This window comes from Haliotis rubra, unplaced genomic scaffold (genome assembly GCF_003918875.1).
Source record: "Haliotis rubra isolate DU_JTF1 unplaced genomic scaffold, ASM391887v1 Scf357, whole genome shotgun sequence".
In the NCBI taxonomy this organism is placed as follows: Eukaryota; Metazoa; Mollusca; class Gastropoda; order Lepetellida; family Haliotidae; genus Haliotis; species Haliotis rubra.
The window spans coordinates 99,837-125,661 of record NW_025767032.1 but is presented as its reverse complement, the minus strand read 5'-3'; the positions used below and the strand labels follow the sequence as shown (position 1 = coordinate 125,661).

General features: G+C 39.8%; 1 protein-coding gene across 2 annotated transcripts in view; it reads left to right on the top strand.

The window, feature by feature from the left end:
- LOC124285277 (multidrug resistance-associated protein 1-like) overlaps nt 1–25,825 on the top strand; it is a 48,833-nt gene that overhangs the window by 18,600 nt on the left and 4,408 nt on the right. The window contains exons 19-29 of one of the 2 annotated variants that reach the window (XM_046721479.1): nt 288–399; nt 1,470–1,707; nt 1,964–2,274; nt 2,727–2,926; nt 4,479–4,605; nt 5,092–5,193; nt 5,366–5,512; nt 6,149–6,307; nt 6,835–7,001; nt 7,147–7,341; nt 7,459–8,608. In XM_046721479.1, coding sequence (XP_046577435.1) covers nt 288–399; nt 1,470–1,707; nt 1,964–2,274; nt 2,727–2,926; nt 4,479–4,605; nt 5,092–5,193; nt 5,366–5,512; nt 6,149–6,307; nt 6,835–7,001; nt 7,147–7,341; nt 7,459–7,573 — 1,873 coding nt within the window. In that variant the 3' untranslated portion in view covers nt 7,574–8,608. Of the gene's footprint in view, nt 1–287; nt 400–1,469; nt 1,708–1,963; nt 2,275–2,726; nt 2,927–4,478; nt 4,606–5,091; nt 5,194–5,365; nt 5,513–6,148; nt 6,308–6,834; nt 7,002–7,146; nt 7,342–7,458; nt 8,609–25,825 lie in introns of those variants that run through there. The other variant, XM_046721480.1, reaches the window with a different exon arrangement.

The window sequence follows — 25,825 nt, the reverse complement described above, 5'->3', positions numbered from 1 at the left end:
ACAATGCTATGACATCGCTGCACTGCACGTTTAATGGCAGTACAGTGTTCAGAGATGGACATTTCCCTTTCAAAACTAACGAAGAATGATTGTTGATGATAAATAGAATCTCACCCTCGTGTCTACTGATATCAATTATATCAACACACGTTGCCTCGGATATTTGTTACTTTATCAACTCGTGTTTATATAATTGACATCAGTAGACACTTGGGTGATTCTCTATTTACCACTAGTTCCACCTAAACATACATTGTGTTCGCGTGTTTAACATGCAAGTGTTACAGGAAGTCCCTGATGAAAAGCGTTGAGGCGAAAGAAGTCAAAGTTACGAAAGAGAAAGAACCTGTAGGAGAGAGCAGTAAACTGATAGAGGAAGAACAAGTGGAGACTGGCAAGGTGTGTATTAATCTCATTTAATCCTCTTATGGCTTAAATGGTTATCAGTCTGTTTATACAGGCCGCTGTAGCATGGTAGAGGTTCTGTTTTATGACGTCCATAAATTCTTTTTTATGAAAATTATGTGAATGGCGGATGCTACCGGTAGGGTGGGACATGTTTACCATATTATGAGTGAGTGAGTGAGTTTAGTTTTACGCCGCACTCAGTAATATTCCACCTGGCGGCGGTCTGTAAATAACGACTCTGGACCAGACAATCCAGTGATCAACAGCATGAGCATCCACCTGAGCAATTGGGAACCGATGACATGTGTCAATCAAGCCAGCCAGCCTGACACCCGATCCCGTTGGTCGCCTCTTACGGCAAGCATGGGTTACTGAAGGTTCATTTTAACCCTGACCTTCACGGGTGGTGTGTGAGTGAGTTTACGCCGCTTTTAGCAATATTACAGTGGGGAACACCAGAAATTGGCTTCACACATTGTACCCATGGGGAGAATCGAACCCGGGTCTTCGGCTTGACGAGCGAACACACCGCCCCTTTACCCTTTTATGCAAACACTTGGTGTCATGTTATGTTAATGCAATTTCTATACGTTAATTTACCCAAATGTTCTTTTGCACTGACGTTTTACATATATTTGGATAGGGGCGATGTTTCTGCTTGTGTACTGAAGTCCCCTAGATTCATAAGTCCAGTAGCATTTTATCTAAGCTGAGGCAACTACAAAAGAAATGTTCTGTTTGAAACATTGATAACGACCACAAGTATGTTGTAAACACATTTCCATTGTGTTTTCCTTCACTTCTACGCAGCGGAGTCTATGCACGTCTACACAACACTCGTACATTTTCCTGGTCCGTCGATCACTTGATTGTCTGGTTTGTTCACAGCTCGCTGTTGCTTGACGTTCCTGCTTTGCGGCACCAGGCTGTAGATATTTACACCCGGTGTCATTACTGGTTATTTTTGTTCTGTACCAAATGTATAATATATATGATATAATGATATAAATAATCAAGTTTGGTCAAGTGATTTTCAGTAAACAGCCATGGTCTTGTTACAGATTACAGCGAAAGTGGTTCTGGCATACGCCAAAGCTATCGGCCTTTGGATTGTTTTATTTTCTCTCGTCATGTACGCGTCTTTCCAAGCAATGTCAGTAACGTCTACCACATGGCTCAGTAAATGGACTGACGACATCTCCCTGAACAACCTCACCATTCTCCCGTCCAACAGCTCCGAGCGAATGGAGAAAAACAATTACTATCTAGGCATCTATGGGGTCTTGGGAGTGGCTCAGAGTAAGACATGACACCAACTGTGCTGAAAATATTCTATTACTGTTCTGTTGCTCTGTTCATCAGGCTTACATCATGTCGTGCTATATTGTTATAAATTATGAATATGTTGTATTATTGTAACTAATTTTCTGAGGTAGTCACAAGAAACATATTCAATCATCTTCTCAAATGTAAATGTTTTAATGTTATTGTTATTGTCATTTGGATCGAAGTTACACTTAATATATATCAACTTTTATGAACATTTGTTTTTCAGCTGTTTTCATCATGACATTTTCCTGTCTGTGGAACCTAAGGACGGTGAAAGCTGCAGGTATTCTTCATTTAAACATGCTGAGCAATGTTCTGAGGGCACCGATGTCCTTCTTTGACACCACACCTACGGGCAGGATTGTCAATCGGTTCTCCCAGGATATGGACACCATCGACACCAGAATGCCGAGTTTGGTTGAATACGCCGGTAACACCATGTTCCAAGTCCTCAGCAGCATCATCGTCATCTCCTACACCACGCCTATATTCCTTGTGGTAGTCATCCCCCTGGTCATTCTGTACGCCTTTATTCAGGTAAGCACAGGTATCACTGATTGCTGCCCTTACGTTGGTAATGCTAAGTTTCTTTCTAGTTTAGGTTCTGTCATCAAACAGGATTCAGTGAATAGCGTAACGCAGCAGTGATGTGTTTTTGTGTCTAATGAATATATTTGTTATTTAATTCCATTGTCATGCAGAAACCAAGGGCAACAACAATACAGATTTAAAGGTCTCAGAGACCTATTTGTCATGAGATGATTTTCGCTTCAGTGACTCCAGATAGAATTCAGCCTTAACGCGATATTCCTGAAATTCCATAATCAAAACTATGTGATCTTGAAATAATTTGCACCATAACTTCACAAAATCATATTGTCAAAGATTGCGCTCTAAACTATTACATCAAGAAATACATGTATGAGAAATCAAATTATGTTTCACCAAACAAAGATACACACAAACTTACTTACTTCTTTTTTGTTAAGCGCTTCTACGTCACCACCTCACGCCAGCTCAAACGATTAGAGTCCAAAGCTCGCTCTCCTATATACAACCATTTCGGTGAGACATTATCGGGAGCCAGTGTTATCAGATCGTTCCAAGCCCAATCAAGGTTCATCAAGGAATCAGAAGACCGGGTAGACACAAACCAGAGGTTCTCCTCTTACGCCTTTGGTGCTCTCAGGTATGTGACAACGAAGTCCGATGCCAGTTTACAAAGAGCTACTCAAGACTACAACAGTCCGTTTGACTTCATGTGAGACCGATGAATTGCTCACTAACACAAAATTTAATAAATAAAACAAAATCAAACTTTGCACAGTCTCTTAAAATCGACAGACCAACTCTGATGATTTGTCTCATAATTTTGGATACCCGAATAAAATTGTTGTTTGCAACTTGATTTTGTTGCATTAGTTAGATTTGGTGTTAGTGAGCAATTCATCGGTCTCAAATGAAGTCAAACGGACTATACCTCTCACACAATGGCCATCAAAACCATTTTCAAGGAAGAGCAACTAATGACTTCATTTAATGCTGAATAAGCTGTTGAAGACATATCAGGGATTCTCCACACATCAGGATAGAATATAACACAACACATGTTATATTTGGTATTACACCTTTTCAGTGGTATAGAGAGTATAGTATTTTTGTTGGGTTGAGTCCAATCCGGGGTTCGGAAGCACACCCTCAGAGTCAGGCACCTAATTGCCAGAACACAAAGTCAGCCGCCTAACAAACTCAGTCACCGCGGCTTCCATTCATATGTCAGTATGTCAGTAGAATAGACAATCACATCATTGACAGCGTGTTGAAACTTTGAGACATATTTTACACTGTGTTCGTAGCACAAGGCATAATTGTGCCACTTTTAATTCGGTTACGATATTCTGAACATTTCGACCGCCATATAGCTGTAGTACTGCTTAGTGCGGCGTTAAACAACACACCAAACTGAACGTTTAGTGAGTGAGTGAGTGAGTTTAGTTTTACGCCGCACTCAGCAATATTCCAGCTATATGGCGGCGGTCTGTAAATAATCGAGTCTGGACCAGACAATCCAGTGATCAACAGCATGAGCATCGATCTGCACAATTGGGAACCGATGACATCTGTCAACCAAGTCAGCGAGCCTGACCACCCGATCCCGTTAGGAACGTTTAATAGGGCATCAATACCGATGTAACATTTCAGAAAGTTAACTTGGCTGAGCAATCGTTTCGATAGCATGTCCTTATATGCAAAGACTCATTTGCACAAAATGGTTTTTAGAAATATGCTTCTTATAATGTTAGTCGTCTTTCTTATTTAGGTTAGCTAGAATATTATCATAATTGGTTTGAGCCCCAGGACCTATATCACCTCTCTATAAAATATATATGGTACTGTATGCCGCAATCTGGCAGAAAGATAAAAAACTTGACCCGAACTAGTTATTGACCTGGCGTAGATTTAGGACAATCGTACGAAACCTTAGGGCAACGATAGTTTTGAAAAAAAAGGCAACGACAGTCTACTACTTTGTGTTAACTTTAGGAAAAACCTTTTGATAAATCTGGACCCAGATTCCCCCTGATTGGTATGCATAGTTTGTCTGCACCATACCTTTGCAGGTGGACTTCAATGACGTCTAAGTGATGTGTCCCTGATGTTCTTGTGTTATTCAAATGTCAAAAGTGGTGTTCACCAATCACAATCAGCCGTTTTTAATGTGTAATGTGTGTATTTGACAGATGGCAAGGTGTACGTCTGGAGGTTATCGGAAACATCATCGTTCTGGCCGCCTCCTTGTTTGCCGTCATGTCACGTGACACCCTGTCAGGAGGACTTGTGGGCTTGTCGATCTCCTATGCTATTGAGGTATGACATGCATGTTTCTTCGCGAAATCTATCAACACGTTTTGAAGTGTAGCATATCCTAGAAATATTAGGATCATTTGTCAAAAATGATAGCAAATACCCTGTGAAGTTTACTAAGAAAGTTACATGTGAGACCGTCGGCGTCCTCATAGATAGTATATATGCCATATATAAGTCATCCCTAATGGCATCAGTTGAGCTTCCTTAATGTTGATCTGGTTCTGGCATAAGAGTCGATATATGGCTCAAATAATGCAAAATTTTAACTCACTCACTTATGCATATGAACCGGAATGTCTGCTCACTTTGATTATGAGGTGTCACTTCAGCTTCAGGTATATCAATGCTTGATGTCCTTCTATAACAGTCAAAAAGCCAGTTTTCTTTCAGTGATTTGCTCACCTGAATTTGAAAAAAGAGGAGACCGGTGAAACCACCTGGTTTGTCCCTTATTCAGCCGTGTATTACATTGTACATTGTCTTCAGATAACCGCTAACTTGAACTGGATGGTGCAGCTGGTGTCAGAAGTAGAGACACAGCTCGTCTCTGTCGAGAGAGTAAAAGAATATACAGATATAGATTCAGAGGTAAAACCTAAAAACACTTCAAGCCTTGAAATTATTCACATACCCGTATGAAATAAGCATTAATTGAGGATTTTGTTATACATTTCTAAAACGTAACAAACAGACATCTTTTGATACTTTTTCTAATCAAACCTGACACTTATAGTGAATATAATTGTAATACTTATACTAGCCACCATGGAATATACCCGAGAGACGTCCAAATGATGACTGGCCAGACGCGGGGGTGGTGAAGTTCCTTGACTACTCAACTCGGTACAGAGAAGGCCTTGACCTTGTTCTCAAGGGAATCACGTGCACTGTGCATTCAAGAGAAAAGGTAAACTTTTATTGTTAATTACCGCGTGTTACTACCGTGTTTTAAGGGACCCTGCTTTACACATGGCAGATGTATCGAAACGTCCTTGTGTTAATTTTACTGACCATTGCATGATTGAAAGTTTGAGAACTTGCGTTCTGAAGTCTGAAGCCAATAGTGAGATACCTGTCTAGTCAGTATTAATACCTTTCACAGATATACTATCTGCGACACGATTCTTCTAAAGCCATATATGCTGGTACTATGTACATGGAACTAGTGTTAACAACGTCGTTAGGTCCCACATCTATGTACTATGACCAGGTATTACTTTGTTTGGTACGTGCCTCCAATTCAAGATGGATCTTATATACACATTTTCTTGTAAAATGTGTTATCCTTTGCACATCTGCTCTTCAAGTTGTGCTTAAAATGAGTGACTAGAACAGAGCGGGCGATCATTATTTTCACATGAGCAAACAACAGGTTTAAGGCACATTCACAAATCTGCATCCAGGTGGGCATAGTAGGCAGGACGGGAGCTTGGAAGTCCTCTCTGACTCTGTCCCTGTTCCGGCTCATAGTAGCTGCAAGAGGGATGGTAATTCTTTTTTTTTCAGGAACCAATACTTCTTTATAAATGTATTCTGCATCCAGGTGGGCATTGTGGGCAGGACGGGGGCTGGGAAGTCCTCTCTGACTCTGTCCCTGTTCCGGCTGATAGAAGCTGCAGGAGGAGAGATCAACATAGATGGCGTTGACGTCAGTACACTCGGGCTGCATGACCTCAGGAGCAAACTCACCATACTCCCTCAGGTAGGTTTGCATAACCTCAGGAACTACCTCACCATACTCCCTCAGGTAAGCCTGCATGACCCCAGGAACAAACTCACCATACTCCCTCAGGTAAGCCTGCATAACCTCAGGAACAAACTCACCATACTACCTCAGGTAAGCCTGCATGACCCCAGGAACAAACTCACCATACTCCCTCAGGTAGGTCTGCATAACCTCAGGAACAAACTCACCATACTACCTCAGGTAAGCCTGCATGACCCCAGGAACAAACTCACCATACTCCCTCAGGTAGGTCTGCATAACCTCAGGAACAAACTCACCATACTACCTCAGGTAAGCCTGCATGACCTCAGGAACAAACTCACCATACTCCCTCAGGTAGGTCTGCATAACCTCAGGAACAAACTCACCATACTACCTCAGGTATGCCTTTCTTGTCTCCAACACTTGAATCATACGGGTAACTGTTTCACATAATTTAAATCATAATAAAAACAAGTTTGAACTATGGAGTGATTATTATGGAGATTTACTTTGAAATGCAGGATCCTGTACTGTTTGCCGGAAGTCTGCGAGGCAATGTTGATCCCTTCAACCAGTATTCAGACAGTCAGATCTGGCGGGCACTAGAACATGCTCATCTGAAGACGTTCGTCGATACGCTTTCAGACGGACTGGAACACGAATGCAGCGAAGGAGGTGAAAATATGAGGTACGAGACATATCATTCTCTCTTGCTACTTTAGTATTTTCCTTTTCAAATGTTCCTGATGTTTAATTCAACGTGTCTATAGTAAGTGCATGTCTGCACATTAAACGTGATATTACTTTTCGGTTAACGTTCTGCCATATTTCAGTGTGGGTCAGCGGCAGCTTTTATGTCTGGCCAGAGCTCTCTTGAAGAAGACCAAGATCCTAGTATTGGACGAGGCGACTGCAGCCGTTGACGTGGAAACAGATGACCTGATCCAGCAGACCATCAGGTCAGAGTTCAAGGACTGCACGGTGCTTACCATCGCTCACAGACTCAACACCGTCATGGATTACGACAGGTTAGTGCTTTCCAGTTTTTGGTAATTATTGTAACTTTTCAGAAAATGCATCGATTTCCAAATGACTTAAATAAATAAAATGTATTTCAGTCGTTTTGTTAATACATATATTTGCAGAATCCTGGTCTTGGACAACGGCTGTGTATGTGAGTTTGACACACCCTCGGCCCTGTTACAGCAACCTGATAGCATTTTCTACAGCATGGCCAAAACCGCAGGGTTAACGACATGATACGAAACCATTGGATTTCATATGCTTTATCTTGATTATTTCAGCGACTTCACTTGAACTAGAAATATAAGCGACTGCTTTACAGCCTCATGTTTTAAATTAAAATCTATGAATAGATATGGAAAAGGTATCGCAACACTGATTTGTGTACAACGTGATCTGAGATGATAAGTTCTTGGTATGCGAAAATGCTGTTATGTCATTGAGGACTATTGCAAGACATCTTCGTTGCCATCCATCGATTAATAGTCGATTGGCCAGAAAACATCAGCGAGGTTTTGATATTAAGGATCGTCAACGATCAGGTCGACCGCAAGTGACAACTCTTATGGAGGATACAGCATTTCTAAGAATCCAGATCGTCGTTTGTCCAACAGAATGATATAAATCCATGCGACCTATTAGACGTTTCATCCTCAGAGCACAAAGCAGCACGAACAGCTTGGTGTCAAGCTTGACGTCACTGTAATTTGACATAATTTCTCTTGTTCATGATTGGCGGTATGTGAGTGATGTTCATTGATGCGGAGGCTGGGTGTTGACCTTGTGACAATGAGATAAAATCTGAATGGACAACGGTACATCACTGACATCCTGGACAGTTTTGTTGTACCACATATCGATGACCATACTTGGAGCACAAGGCTAACCTCCATGGAAAACAATGCTAGGTCACATCGTGCATGTGCCGTTGTTAATTTCTAACGTCCCAAGGTTAGCAACTCTACCTTGGCCTTCTAGGAGTCTAGATCCCAATCCTATAGAGCACATTTGGGACATAATAGTTCGCTCAGTACGCTAGTGAGATTCATCCATCATGCCTCAACATATCTCAACGTCAAATTCAACGTCAGATGCAGTCAATAAAGAGGAGGATCAGGGACGTTACTCCAGTTGGCGGATGCCGATATTGACATTGTCCTCGGTTATTGATACTTATCTTACCCCACACATAAATGTCGCTTTCTGATTGGCTGAGCGCTCTTCTATTATTTTCAATATACCCCGCTTACAAGCGAGTAACATTTCAATATACCCGGCTATCAATGGCAACTCATTTGGTACTTCGTGGTAGTAATTCTTTATCTCGAATACCACTGAATCACGTATGATGTACGGAAATTACCGATGTTTTGCGAATGCGAATCGGTGGAAGGTAACTCTAAATCTGTTTTTCTTCTCAGCAAAATCTAGCGATGGCTACAAAAAGATTTGTACCCGTGCATTAAGGTGTTCGGTAAGATAAATACGTCGTTCACTGGTCTCTCAGGGCCTTTGGGTTGATGTACCCTCGATGTTTGTTTATGTTTCCCTCGCCCTTCGAGCTCAGGGAACATAAACAAACATCGAGGGTACTTTAACCCATGTTCCCCTCGTGACCAGTGAACAACTTATATTATGTGATTTCTTAAGGAATGTTTTTGAGAATCGTGATAATCGCCGCACTTGTTAACGTCATACGACCATAGTTGTTTTGTTTTCTCATCGTTCCCATGGTTACATTCAGTTATTAATGTGTACAATTTAATTTCAGTAAAGTAAGCTGACACATAAGTACCGTGGCGGTATGTGTGTACATACATGTACATGAAAAAATAAAAGACAAAAGAAAACACCCAAATTATATAAAAATCAAACACTGAGTACTGGGTGTAGAGGGAACAATTTGTGGCCGAAATTGTTCATGTTGTATTTTATCGCAATAAATTAATGTTTTCCATTAAAGATGTCTTTTTTCTTAAATGTAACAAAGTCATTACATTTGGGAGTATATTTTACACCACATGAATAGATGTATTTTAGCAGCTGTTATTTACATGTCCAAAACCAGATCAGAGATTTTGCCAACAAGGGATGCCATAGGTTCGTTGGTAGTGTCACAATTTCACAGTTGTAGAAGTTAAACAAGGATTTTACACATTGTGCTGTATACTTTGTCATAGTATACTCAACAACAAAGAAACTCTACATATGTCCCAAACATACGCATAAATACTAATAAAGGGCCAAATGATATATAGCACGTGTAAAGAAAAGATTCTCAGAAATAATGGAACAAAGAGTGGCATCATAATGTTTAATGTGTTGACAAACGTGACACATCGTATAAAAAGTTCAAACAGCACAAGCAAACATCGGTTGTATAGACCAACTCCCCAAAATGAATATGACAAACATGAAGCACTCCATCATTCAATACCTTGTGTACTCTCCTCGCGCGTCCAAGAAACAGGTGCACCTTGTTCTCATCCTCCTTATCAAATTCATAAAGAAAGCTAGAGGAATCGCATTCCATTCCTCTGCTTGAGCTCTGCGGAGCCCTGGTGATCTAGTGGTGCTGGGTGATGTGTATACACACGTCGACAGAGTTCCCCCCAGGCATGTTTAATGGGGTCGAGGTCTGGCGAGCATGCTGGGCACTCCATCCGCTCTACATCCTGCTGCCTAAGGAATTCAATGACAATCCTGGCCATGTGAACTACCTTGTACTACCCATTTTCAATATAATTAATATCCCCAAGTGTGAAGTTTCTTTCTTTGTTCAGTATATATACAGTTTTGTATAAAATATATATGTAACATTATTCGACAAATTACTGAAAAACAGTAAGATCCTACGTGAATAGTTCAACATGACCAATACTGTCTCACATTTAACTATTTATACCATCAATACACTCCATCATTGAAGTAGCAATCATGTGACCAAAAGCGAATAACAATTCTAAAACATAATTTTCAAATAATATGTCTTTTTCAAAGATCCATCCGTCCTAGGCAATTTTGACTGGTATATGACAACCATAACATTGTGACAATATGTTCGTCTAATACAGGGTACTGCCCTGAGCTCCGTCATAGTGTCATAGTGTCATCTGTGATTTCCATTATAACTGTAGCCCTCTAAATATTAAATAAACGTTACGTGCCTACATCAAGGATTAGGGTGTAAAGTGTGGGAATATTGCTGGGAGACAGCTGCCCAGCTGCTAATGTCTCCACAGGTCATGTGTGTGAAAGAATCACCTTATCGACCGAAATAGGTTAGGTCAGGACACACAGGAGATATCTGAGTCAGTTGTTGTAAAGGATTAGTTAACCCTTACTATGTCCTCCTTGTGCAATGGCACGACATTGTGGGTAAGTTGTATGAACGTCATCAATTGTCATGATATTCTGTATGAACTGGCTGCTTTTCTGGTTATATATTCCACCGGTTATGGTACAGAATGTTTAATTTGACACACAAAATACAAGGAATATACTTGTCAATATTATCGATGTGATTTTGACACACTAGCTCATTACCGTCTCGTTTACCAAAACCATCACTGCGTCATTAATAATAACGATCCTCGGATCAGGGCATTTAAATGTCAGATTTATGACAAAAACGCGAGAGTGTCATATTTGAAGCAAATATGATCATAAAGGACTTTCCTATGTCATTGAATTGACGACCACATACATGTATAGGTGTAGCAGAACAGATGTTCATGTGAAATCATGCTGCAGCAAATGTCATATAGTTCACACACAATTTACACATAAGAAGATACATCGCATGCATTTTATATGTAGATAGCAATTACAGAGGAATGGGACACTTCTATGCTTTCTTCAGTGATATTTTTTGTGTCAGTCGTGTTCGGTTTACAAAATGAATAATCGACATCATGATCTTTAGCCCTTAAAAATATAAACATGAGAACACTATGTAAAAATTCAACACCAATTCTTGGTAAATCAGTTACCGTAAGACATAAACGTCACTATTATAACACAAGCTGTAACCGTTAGAGCATGGCTACTCCATGGGTAGACATTTTATAATATTTATGTGAAAAAGAACCACATCTTAAACGTATAGAAATGGATTTTTTATACATATATACTATAAGGAAGGGGAGAAAATATCGGAATTTTGATAAATTAAATATTGATAATGAATGAAGCCATATTCCAACACTCACCAAAACATCAGTACAACAATGGCAAAAAGCAATTTTAGAATTGTATTCTATTCCTTCCGACCAGCTGAAAAGTTGGAATGGGAAAAAGAAACTGGTTCTTAAAATATTGTTTTAAAATAGTCTATTAATCTTTTACATCGTGTGATCACAAGCATTAAATTATGTGTATATGTGCTTGATTTACATTATTGGAAAACTTCATGTGAATACTGTCTTCTCCAGGACACGAAGCTGACCTGGAACAACGCATGGCCTCAGTTCACAGACTGCTTCCAGTCAACGGTGTTGGTGTGGGTGCCGTGTGGGTGGCTGTGGCTGACGTCGCCGTTCTATCTTTACTACCTCCTGAACGTCACACCGACATCGCTGTCATCACGATATAAATATATAGCAAAACTCGTAAGATGACATCTCACGTTATTGTTCATGTTAATGAACTAAGCATTAGATGTTGCAGGGTGGCTCGTGCGTCAGTATTTCAGCTTCATTTAAAATCTTTCCCACTTCACAATTTCAAATATATATAATGTTCTAGCATGTAAAGTGTACAGGTGTCTCCCTTGCCTGAAGCAGGATCCAGTCTGGCGGGGCTCATTAACGCAATGCAACTGCCTTATGTTTCCCCACGTTAAACCAATGTTTAATGTAAATAATGAGCGTACTTATGTTGCAGCCGCCCTTCAAACTACACTCAGTGACCACGTGCCACTACGAACTCGTACTCCGCAATGTAACTGAAATAGAATTTAAAGCGGAGTTTTATCAAGACTTCAATCAACATTTTTCTCCTTTCAGATAACGTGTTCATTCCTTGTCCTAATGTCGGTCATACGGTTGATAGTTGACGCACATGGTCCCACAAGCGCCAACTTCAGAGCTGTATTCGTCGCTCCTGCAATCCAGGGACTCACTTTTGTAAGCCGTTACATCTACACCGAACACATACTCTTGGGTGAATCAAGTGAGTGAGTGAGTTAAAATTAATAGTCATATCGGCAACATTTCAGCCATATTGTGACTTAAAAAGTTATAAATTAACAATAAACACAATTACATTATAAAACACCTGTCAACGAAGGGCAGTAAAATAACTAGATTATCGCAGGAATAAATTTAAGACTAGTGATTAAATCTAAAATATTTTACCTATAAATGACAATACAATATAAAACAGGCTATTGATTGCCAACAACAGAGGGTAAATCACCATACTAGGGACCATGGGAATGGAGGAATCAAGAAACATACATGTTAATACCAAGTATTGAACAAAGAGAAGTGTCGACAAAGAAACTATGGGAGAACGCTTTTGACTGTAAAACACGAGTACAGGATAGATTTATGCTGAACCAGGCGCTACGAAATCGAGATCAAACGGAGAATTAAACTGCTGCAACCTTTCGTCAGGGAACTGGCGTACTAGTCCCACATCAGCCGACTGATAAACCTTCCACATGCAGCTCATCTCCATACCCATGGCCACGTGTTGTACAGCATTATATCGCCAACAGCCGTCAAATCTACTGATCTAGAAACGTCACCGTTGAAATGTCCCAATTTACCCTCGTCCACCATCAAGATCGTTGAAGGTCATACTCCACAACCAGCTGTTTTAATGTGTTACCAATGTGTGCAGTATTATCTTAAAACCATTACTGTAGACGAATATCATGTACAGCTTTGGAAATTCTAAGTACCCCTTACCATTTAAGAGTACATTTTCTCAGTAGAACGACAATCATCAGTAAATACAAGTTTCCTAACTTGACCCTAAACCAATATTTCCTGTTATTTCGCACAATTCGTACTGGATTGTACAGAGACAACAAGTATATGTGACGGGTTTCAGCTGCTTGCGATGTTGCTGCTGCTCCTGGAGAGGAAGAAAGGCCTCATCACTTCCGGGGTGATGTTCACCTTCTGGCTGATGCTCACTCTGGCTGGCATCATCCCCTTCTACTCCATCATCATACAGGAGGTAACCGAGATGTACTTTCCATGAAATCTCTTATATTATTAGCACTCTCATTGCAGACACGCTGTAGTAGGCCCAGTTCTGTTAAATGATCTTAGTCCTTTGACTGTCTTAAATCAACGTGTTTGGTAATTACGATTACGGTGACAGTCACAAATGGATTCGACGACATTGTATCATCATAGTATGGGTCAGTCAGATAATTCAGTTGTATTTACATAAAATAAAAGTTATCTGGCCCCGATTTCTCGAAACAAACTTAAGTTTTTACTCAAATATCAAACTGAGTTTGATAATTTGAAACAGATGAATTTTTAACTCAACTGCATTTTTAAAATAAAAAGCCCAAACAACTTAAGTAATCCATCCACCAAACTCAAATTGTCTACTATGTTTGAGTTTAATATCAATTTCAGTTCATTCTGCTAAATGCATTTTCTCTATTTGAGTAAAAACTCGAACTTAAGTCAAAACTCTGACTTAAGTTTGTTTCGAGAAATCGGGGCCATGTCTCACTATATGTAAATGTCATTTGAAGTATTGGTTGGGAATCATGATCATACGTCCTTACAATCGTGTGAACTGTGAAGGAAGTAAACCATCACTTGATTAACTTTCATCACATCCAGGTGATAACAATATTGTCCTGAATTCCATGTATGTTAAACATCCATATCTTTCAGGAATACCAGTATAATGCATTTCCAGTTGTGACATTCTACATGTATTTTGCACTGGTAGTTCTGGAGCTCTTCCTGGGTTGCTTTCCAGAATCATCCATGGAAAGGTCAACAGATAAAATAGTATGTCTTTCCTGACTGATAGAACAAGAACCGATACAAAAGACTACACAAAAAAGACGTAACAAAATAAAAAAATAAATCATATATCCATCACTTCTGTTCTAAAACAATATCTTTACATTTTAAACATACGCAGTTAAAGATGAATATACTACCGTTAATGTGACCTGTATTTGAGAACTGAATTTGGATGAAGACACAACTCTGTCTTCCATATGCAGTTACAGTCATCGTGTCCAGAATCACAAGCTTCCTTTCTGTCAAGGATCAGTTTTTGGTGGATGAACAGGTAGCTATCAAGTACCGTAATTTGAGGCTTGGTGTTGGGTAACTTAAAATATGGCATTCCTTTCCTAATTGCATAGATGGATGCTTATGCTGTTGATCACTGGAATTTCTGGTCCAGGATCGATTATTTATACCTGAATATTGCTGAGTGCGGCGTTAAACAAAAACCAAAAATGATGATGATAATAAGTATAGCATACCAGGTTATCCTTTTGATAACGTGTGTATTTTTTTGGGGCAAATCCATTTCTAAGTGTATACGCTCTTTCGTCTTGCAGTGTATTATTATACATGTATATAAGAGTGTCATAAGCAGCATCCCCTCGCATCATGCTACCACTGCTGGCCATGCATCTTATTGCAGTTTGATACGGACAGGCCACAGGAAGGCTTTAACAGAGACTGATGTCTACAGTCTGGATCCAGATGAATCATCTGCTCACAACGTCAGCCGTTTTTCTGCCCAGTGGAATAAACCGATGGAAAGGTAATAAACTATTCTTCAAACCACGTTGACAGTTCATATCAAAGTCACAAGTGGCCCAGCCATTAAGGCGCCGTGATTTGCTGGGCAGAGTGGCGTCCCTTGGGTACACCAGGAACTAAGTGATCATGGGTTTCGTGGTAGACCTCTATTATCCTCTATTAATCCGTGGTTGAACTTCATACCGTTCAAAGCGTCGTTAAACCACACTCACTCTTGTCAAGACATGAAGAATTTGTGTAGTCTGACATTTTGTACGGACGTTTGTGGACAGAAAACTTTTTATGGTTAAACTGGTCACCTTTCGGTGTAGATGCTAACAAAAAAATGTTATCAAGAAACATGCTGTTGTAGTTTCAGACATAAAGGGCGGGAAGATTACATCAAGGTATCGTTTTCCAAGGAACCAAAGGAATCTCCCTGTGATAATACCTGTGATGAAAGATCGCCTCTCTTGACCAACACTAAACTGACACAAGAGAAGATGGAGGTGGCTGCCCCTAGAAAATCGATTTCTTTAGTTGTGATATTGTGGAAGACGTTCTGGATTGACTTAATACAGTTCCAAGTGTGGAAAGTTGTCAGCGAATTGCTAAGATTTGCTAGCCCACTGTTGCTACGGTAGGTATTACAACATCATATATACCGTGTGGTTGTTTGGATTTTTTCTTCTGTTGTTCTGTAATTTGTTTCAAACTGCTATTCAAGCGAAATATAATTCATCCGGAATATTTACTGAAATTTGAATTGTATTTATGTTAATCATGAAAAGTATTGCTTTGAAGAAGAATGTTGAGTTAAATTAGAAGGAGACCATTTATTCAATTAGTCTTTTGCCAGTGTTTAAGAAAATATTTTGCAATATCTTATATTAATTATCCAATATCGGAGTAGTTAACATACAATATAGCCAAAGCGGTAGAAATAGGTATACACATAACAATGAGCACACTAATTAGAGCAAAATCCAAGTCTCTTATATATTCCGCGGTCCTACAGCAATGGTTGCATTCCTTCCATCGGAGAAAACAACGGGTTAACCATCTGGCTACACCATGGCTCCTTTAGACGTAACATACATAACGAAATGGGAAATGATACACATTGTTTCAAGACTATGATTATACTCCATATGTACTGATCTGTTTTAGAGAGCTTATAGCATTTACCACTGACAAGACCATGCCATCTTGGAAGGGATTTATTTTGTGCGCTGTTCTGAGTCTCTCCACATTGACCCAAACAGTCTTTGCCCATTCTAACTGGCACCAAGGGAAGAAAGTGGCAGTGCGGATTTCCGGTGCTATCATATCAGCTATCTTTAGGAAAGTATGAACTGATTACAAAGCGTAAATAACTAAGGAAGTAAACCAACCTTAATGCAGAACCTTACAAGAAGGGATGTAGAAAAGCCTACTTGCATGTCATAGAAGGTTGAATATATACTGAGGGAAAAAAATAAGGGATCACATGAAAGTACAAGTGTTCCTTCATTCTTTTTCCAGGTTTCTTCACAGGCTAAGCGATCCAAAGCTTGTGAAGAAACTTTGGAAAAAAATAAAGGAACACTTTGTAGTTTTATGTGATCCCATATTTTTTCCCTCAGTATATATGTGATAGAAGTTTTCATATACATGTGTCATAGAGGTTTTCATATACATATTTTGGGATAGGAGGATCACGAATTGTCGGGGTTTTGTTCAATTGGACGGTACAATTCATCTTGGGTTCTAGTACAATTAAAATAAAAAGCCAAAAAGGTAACATACCTGAAACAAAATTTATTCTCGGTTACCTGACGGTGCTTGTGATTGGCATGGCGGTATAGACGGCATTAGATCAGACACAGTGGTCTTCAAATCTAAAACCTGTATCATCTGCACCAAATTTTACAGAAACCGACAGGACATGATTATTTCAGACTTTTCTGTTATTGTTACTTTCCGTTGTCGTTGTACTGTTTCTCATAAATATTTAAATCTTTAATGAGTGTACTTTGATTTTTCCAGTCCTTGAGAATGAGCAACAAGGCCAGGAAGGAGTCTACAGTGGGTGAGATTGTCAACCTAATGTCAGTGGATGTGGAACATCTCCGAGGGTTTACAATGGGTCTCTGGGGGATTTGGGGAAATCCGATGAAGATCGCCATTGGCCTCTACCTGCTCTATCAGTCTCTGGGATTGTCGATGTTTGCTGGTATGGCAGTGCTGTTGTTCTTTATACCAGTAAATACATATGTGACGTTCCGGCTGAAGAAGCATCAGACTGACCTGATGAAATGGAAGGATAAGAGGATGAAGATGATGAATGAAGTCCTCAATGGAATCAAGGTTGGTTGGTTGGCTTGTTGGTTGATTATTTAACGCCGCACTCAGTCTGGCGTCAGTCTGTAAATAATCGAGTCTGGACCAGACAATCCAATGATCAGCAACATGAGCATCGATCTACGCAATTAGGATACGATGACATGTGTCAAGCAAGTCAAGGAGCATGACCACCCGATCCCGTTTGTCGCCTCTTACGACAATGGGAGATGTGTTACCGAAGATAAGTTCTATCCCGGATCTTCACGGGTCCGGAATCAAGGTAGTCAGCTAAGCAAGAAGTAGACAATAACCGTTTAGGTGTAATAACTATTAACTGTTTATCTTAATTTGTGTCCAATGATACAATGGGTTGGCGTATCCTTTATGTTATCAACACTGCCATAAAGAGTGCGATTATTTGAAATTTCTAAAGGGAAACACCATTCTATTGAAAGATCAACATGTGCTGTAAATATTTTTTAATTTATATGTATGTTGGGCTAGATTTCTTTAAAGAATACCAGTACATGAAAAGGTGACTCGCCCATTTTCACAGATGAAAACGCCTCAAATCGTTGCCATTTTCTACCATCGGAAATCATATAGTATAACTAAACACAGACCAACGCCCTAGTCCTGTCAGGTTATACTGCTTCCTGTAGTATTACTGCATCATGTCAGTATTCATAAGATATGATGTCGCCCCTAAAACTGTAGGACACGATGCATAATCCTAGTGAGACTGAGCCACGTCATATATTTATAGGTTTGCATATATTCTTCAAAATTATAACACACATTTGCATATGGGTTATTATTTTCCACATGTGATTGTACAGATGGTTTAGTAAATGAACAGTAATCGCATGTATTACAATTTCGGGAATTCTTCTCAAGACCGTTGTTGTTTACTCACAGAAAATTATTTCCATTTGGCTTTAACAGATTTTAAAACTATATGCATGGGAGCCGTCGTTCCAAGAGAAGATCCTTGAGATTCGGAAGAAGGAGATGCATACATTGTGGACGATCTCGCTGCTGAAGAGTATAACAACCTTCACATGGACTCTCGTTCCCTACCTTGTATGTTCAGGAATGTATAGTAGGGTGCATCTACAATGGTCAGCAATAACTTTCAGAAAACAGTTAAAATTCTTCACAAACTGATTTAGAATATACAAACGTACACCAGTGAAGACATTCAGTTACACATTCACGACCTTCTCTGATATAAAAATGAAATGGCCAGCGTCTTCTCAAGTCAGGACCAGAGAAACCAGACCATTTGATGAATAATGTTTGGCAAAATGTGTAAAGACTATATATATTAAAGTTAACATGTTCCCAACTGAGCTGAAAGCAAACTTGATATGCATTTGAACATGAAATACGTCTTTGTATAATCATTAAGGAATGGTATTTTTATGTTGTTAAGGCACACTGTTCTTGTTGCAGATATCTCTATCAATGTTTACGACATACATCTACACTTCCGAAGACCACTACCTCAGACCTGAAGTGGTTTTCACCTCTATCTCCCTACTAGGTGTTATTCGACTCGCTGTTGCAAGCATCCAGCCCCTTTGCACCAGTTTAGTACAGGTAGAAGATACATTGCGAATTCTATTCTGTTCATAATATTCACTAAGTAACATACAAATGAGTATGTGCTTTCGTGCCTGACCATGCAGTTGTTACTATGGTACGCCTTGGCTTGTGAAATGATTTATACGTAATTTTGCATAATACTGAATGAGGTTTCCATCAAATATTTCGTCAAGAATAACAGGGTTGATGATGAGAGACTGATGTAGAACCTCGTCTCACTGCTTCTCAGTGTTCAGTAAGAACTGTTGGTGGAACCGCCAAGATTTGGGAATACCGTCTTACAGTGTATTAAACTAAACATCGGCTACTTTACGATCATTATCTCATCGAATATAGCGAATCTACCACATTGACGGTATGCGTTTCGGAATACGACCATGCCAATGGCGTTTAAACAGTTTTAGGTGTACGACATATGGTAGAAAACGCTCGAAAACACAGTATATTGTCAATAATAGAAATCGAATACTAAAGGAACGATAACCACATCTACTTATTGATCTTTGACAGGTAACAATCATGAAAACTTCTTTCCAGACAATCGTATCAATAGAGAGAATCAACAAGTTCCTCAATACTGAAGATTTGAATGATGACCATATCTCCTTGGACTCAACACAATGTGTGTATTGGTAAAATACAATGGATTCAAAGAAGTAGCTTTAAGTGCTATACCTTCTCGCATTAAAACCTCTTGATATATTCACATCTACGGTCTTTAACCAGTTAAAATATATTTGTTTCTGTTCCTGGACTTTTAACTGCAAGGAATAATAAGGTCGCCTCTGTTGCAGGTTCGGCTTTAATGATTACAGATGGAAGTTTTCAATGGAATGGAAAACAGGGCCCAAACCTCAAAAAGTAACGGCAGTCATATTTTCAGAAAAGTAGTCACTTTCTCTTCCTCATATAACATGAATAGTATGTTGGAAAACATCGCGTCATTTCAGGTAACTTGTGCCATATACAATCACAATCTGTTTCATATCTACGTTGCAGTAATTTGAATGAACAGGTAATGCAATCGGGTTATTTTCAGCATCAACTTGACTGTTGAAGAGAGGCAGCTTGTTGCTATTGTAGGTCAGGTGGGATCAGGTAAATCGTCACTCGTGTCTGCCATCTTGGGGGAGATGGAAAACCTTCAAGGTCAAGTCTTCCTGAAGGTACTCTTTCTTGTTGCTATATTTCAATCACCCTATTACTAAATAATTTGCCAGATAAGGATACAGTGTCATCGCGTTTACTTTTCACGTGTTTAAACTTTGTCACTGTTGTTACTGTATGTGTATATATGTTATATTGATGCCAGAGTCACATTGCCTACGTGCCACAAGTTGCGTGGATCCAGAACGACACCCTGCAGAACAACATTCTGTTCGGGAAGCCCATGGACAGACATTGGTACAACAAAGTGGTAGAGTGCTGCGCTCTGACTCCGGATCTGGAGATGTTACCAGCTGGCGATATGACAGAGATAGGGGAGAGAGTGAGTATTAGACCATAGGTGGACAATTTGTGTAGTGAAGTTTATATAATGTGTTTACATTCACAACCAAAGCAACCAATATTTAGGTGAAGCGATATTTTTGTGCAGTGCATATAATGCAAGTTTGAGGGTGTAGTCATGTTTATGTTGTTGTGTTTTGCATCATGCCAAAGACCCGGGTTCGATCCCCCATATGGGTACAATGTGTGAAGCCCATTCCTTGTGTAATCCGACGTGATATTCCTAGAATATAACTATAAGCGGCATAAAACCATACTCACTAAGTCCGTTTGAAGGAAAGATATATTTACTGCCCACAGTGTATCGTATTTGTTTCCTATGTTCTCATCAGGGTATCAACTTGAGTGGAGGACAGAAGCAGAGAGTCTCACTAGCCAGAGCTGTCTACAACAATGCTGACATCTACATACTGGATGACCCGCTGAGCGCTGTCGACAGTCATGTGGGGAAACACATCTTCGACAAGGTCATCAGTAGAACAGGGCTCCTTGCAAGCAAAGTAAGGACAACAGTATTTCGTTTGTTGGATAATTACAAAATACGCGATGGATTACCTTAAAACTGTCCGCAGCTATGCTGAATTTTCTATACAGGCCCGGGTATTGGTCACACACGGCATCCACTGGCTACCCAAGGTGGACTCTATCATAGTGATGTCCACAGGTCAGATATCAGAGACAGGAACCTACCGAGATCTTCTCCACCATAACGGACCATTTGCCCAGTTCCTACAGACCTACATTCTCGAGAACATGGATGGTGATGAAAATGATACTGATAGTAAGCTACCAATATTTGTTTTCAATATTTCGTTTCTGGTATGACGTTACAGAAAACTTGATACTCTTTGTTTTTACGAACTACTGAACAACATCCTTGCTATTTAATACAGACCAGTGATTGATATAATGAGCATTGGGATAAGATGACTTGCATCAACCAAGTCAGCGAGCCTGAACACCCAAACTCGTTAGTCGTTAGTCGGAATCTCCTCGGGATCAGTAAATACTTTCGGTTTTGTGAATGATTCTATCAGCTGTGACATTATCTTATACAGTGACTGAATTGAAGAAACAACTGCTTCAAAGCTTGGAAGTGATGACATCAGGTGACGAAACGGAACAAGAAATCCAGGAAAGTGCAGCACTAGTGTAAGTTATTTTTTAAAGGAGACACAAACAATTTGAAGGAGCAGAATGTAAGGGGTGTTTTTATCAATTAATAAATACAATCAAATTTCAAATGAGTATTGACACGTATACTTGTTATGTCTAGATGAAAGGAGGAAGTGCGTGCTACATTTTGATTGGCTGATAACTGATAACTTAATACTTTACAATGTTTATAAGCTTTATGAGTTTACGTTTTGAATATTCGATGTTTCATTTGGAATATGATGTGTGAGATGGAGGTTCCGAGATATTAAATTTCTGAAACCACATAATGTTTATGTATGAATCAGTGACAGATGGCATGTCAATGATGACCTGTTACAGAACTTCCCTGATCCAGAGCGCGGACATAACCAATCCGAACCCAGACCAGAAGGAAGAAGTTAGGGGCACAGGGTAAAGCAGAAGAGTAAACTCATAGAAGATGAGATTGTGGAGAGAGGAAAGGTTTGTAATGGTTGCATATCTAAATCCTCACCATTTTATAATTTGTTCAGTGGCAAGTGTTGGTGCGATCTCATGATCAGCCTTTGGGTTAGTTTTGGTTTTACGCCGCTATTAGCAATATTCCAGCAATATCACGGCGGGGGACACCCGAAGTGTTCTCCTCACATTGTAGCCATGTGGGGAATCGAACCCGGGTCTTCAGCGTGACGAGCGTACGCTTTAACCAATAGGCTAGCCCATCGCCCCTGCTGAGCAGAAATGCCACGGTTTGCGTTTCTGAATATATGATGACCCTTGGTTTGTCCATACCATACCATTGATTGGAATGTTGTAAAACCGTCTACGATCTGTATATACTTTGGCCTGCCTGTGACTTGTTCGTGAAATCCGGTTCTATCAACATCTCTCACTCATACCGAAACCCCATCGGAGTGCATGTTTCTTCATAGCCAGCTTGACCAGGATGTATTTTTCAACATTTTGTAAATACATGCAACAAACCTTTTCCATAATCATAACAAATATAAAACGTCCTCGCGAGAGAACAGTCAGTCTCCATTTTATGCCAAAACAGATTCCAGTACGCACAAAAGTTGTAAATTCATGTCAAGCAGTGCATCTCAAACCATCAGAGTGTTCGATAATGAATCACAAGGAAGTTTAGACGGGAAAGGCTGGAGCTGATAGAATATTCCTTTTCATTCCGGATTTAAAAATATAATTCAACCCTTTTGTCAGTCTAGTGGATAGATAGTTTGGGGTTTTGGGGTGTTTTATTTGGCACTCCTTACTTAGCGATCTTAATATAACAGCTGAAACGCTTCCACTGCCCTCGTTAATTGCCAATTGTTTTACGATATCAGATTTTCGATATACCTGAAGCTTATTAATGGCTCATTGTTGACATGTACTTTCGCGGCGTACCTGGTGATCTGAACATTCTGCAACACTTTCCTACGATTAAACAAATTGGAAGAAATGGTGTTCTAGTTGGTGAAATCTATATATTTCAATGCATTGCCCATCAGGTTAATTATTTCTCGTTCCAGGTTACACTCAGTGTGTTTCTGGCATACGGACGGGCAATAGGGCTACTGTCTGTGGTATTTGCTCTGTTAATGTATGCACTATTTCAAGCAGCATCAGTGATAGCTAACACATGGCTCAGCAAATGGACTGATGATGGTCTCCTCAACAATGTGACACTTCTTCCATTCAATGATTCAGCACGAATGACGAGAAACATCTATTATCTGGGAATCTATGGTACCTTTGGTCTCGCTCAAAGTAAGAATTGAAACTTCCAGTGGTGTTTCCGTTAGCCTTGTGTGTCATGATGTTGTGACTCCGATCAAGAAGAAGAAGAATTTGTTCACTATAAAGGCCGCAGGCTCAAATACAATATGAATGCATAGGATATGTACATACAAGGTGCTTAAATGCACAACATATGTATAACATACATTGTATATTCACAGCATATACGTTGAAGATGTGTACAGACGCATTTACAGTAATGAACAACGTAACATGAAAGCTTCTTTGATAAAGTTTGCATAAAGAGCTCTGGGTTTAGGATTAGCATTTTGAAGAATAATTATTAAACAATCTTTATTTATATGTTCAACATCTATCATATATATTAGCCGCAACCTAGTATAGATTAGACATTCTAGCATATAATATATCTCTTCGTCTTAGCTATTCTTACAAAACGGACACAATTTTGATTTTCTTGATGTAGCTTTTCTTCCAGTATTCTTCGTGATTTTTAATTCACCTAACCTTAAAAGTGATGCATACCTTCTTAAATCTTTACTTTGTATTGTCAATAGGTATGATTCAATTATAAATATAAGATCTGAGGCAAATGCAGAGCAGAGTATACATGTTACCTTTGCTTGATAGCGTCACAGAAGAGAAAAAGTGAAACGTTCAATTCGAAATCTTGTGTATCATTGTACCAAGCAAGGATATCACTGGTTCATGTATCTTTCAGCTGGAACGGTCATAATATTTTCCTTTGTGTGGAACATCAGGACAGTAAAGGCGTCTGGAATTCTGCATTGCCAAATGTTGACGAGCGTTCTGAAGGCACCAATGTCCTTCTTTGACACCACACCCATCGGAAGAATTGTCAACAGATTCGCCCAGGACATTGACTCAGTTGACACAATGATGCCTACATTGGCACAGCAGGCCATCAGCACCATGTTTCAAGTCCTCAGCAGCATCATTGTCATCTCATACACCACGCCCATCTTCCTTGCAGTTGTCTTTCCTTTGATCATACTTTACCACTTTATACAGGTGAACGAACTTTCATTCTCTTCGAATATATTCGTTAATGTGTACAAGATTTCAGGATAGAAACACTTAGCCCTTGACAATAAAGCACTTTATACAAAAGCACGACATGGCTAACCCTTATCATACAGGGGCGGTGGGGTAGCCTAGTGGTTGAAGCGTTCGCTTGTCACACCGAAGACCCGGGTTCGATTCCACACATGGGTTCAATTTGTTGAAGTCTATTTTTGGTGTCCCCCGCGGCGATATTGCTGGATTATTGCTAGACTAATGCTTAGTCTCTGGATATATATAATTTTGATAGTAACAAACAAGCCCATTTAAATTGAAAAGGAGCCCAGGGAGACCAGAGATCCTGAACCTGAGGAAATCTAGAGTTGCTTTATTTGCAGAGAGGGCTTGGCAGTAGGGAAAATAATGTGGTTCAGGGACTGTGAGACAGACTAGATTATTGCTAAAAGTGGTGTAAAACCATTCTTAGTCACTCACTCACTACCATAGAGAAAACATCTAAATGGTACCTTATTATATCACCTAAAAAGAGGGTTCTGTAGCATAACCATGCGTGTGCTTTCAGGGATTTGGGTAGGAGTGTGGGGGTGTAGCCAAATGGTTAAAGCGTTCGCTCGTCACGCCGAACGAAGACCCGAGTTCGATTTCCCACATGGGCACAATGTGTGAAGCCCACTTCTGGTGTCCCCCGCCGTGATAATGCTGGAATATTGCTAATAACGGCGTAAAACCAAACTCACTCATTTTCAGGGATTCTACGTCACTACCTCACGCCAGCTCAAACGATTAGAGTCCAAAGCTCGCTCTCCGATATACAGCCATTTCGGTGAGACATTATCAGGAGCCAGTGTTATCAGATCATTCCAAGCCCAGTCGAGGTTCATCAAGGAATCAGAAGACCGGGTAGACACAAACCAGAGGTTCTCTTTTTACGCATTCTGTGCTCTCAGGTAAATATCAACTTGTCCTTAAACTTGACGCTCGGGATAGTTCAAACATTCATCATACAATGTTCCATATCACCATAGTTGTCATAGGAAGAAACCTACCCGCGAGACCGTCGGTTAGAATATACCCCAAACATTGCTGGTCGTAAGAGGCGAATTATAAACCTCATGCCTATTTTGAAAACCATCCACTGTCAACTTTGCCTCTACTGTTGCTTATAGAAGCATTGACCATATACAAACCAAACCAGAAATATTGCTGAGACGGACACTAAAATCAGTCGTGTCAGTTATCCTACGTTTGTGGAATCCGAGAAGTGAATCCATGACTACATAGGTGCTTGTGTCAATACTCACATGCCAGAGTAACACTATATCCTTGACGGACCCGTTAATGTATATATAGCTGTAGCCCTGTT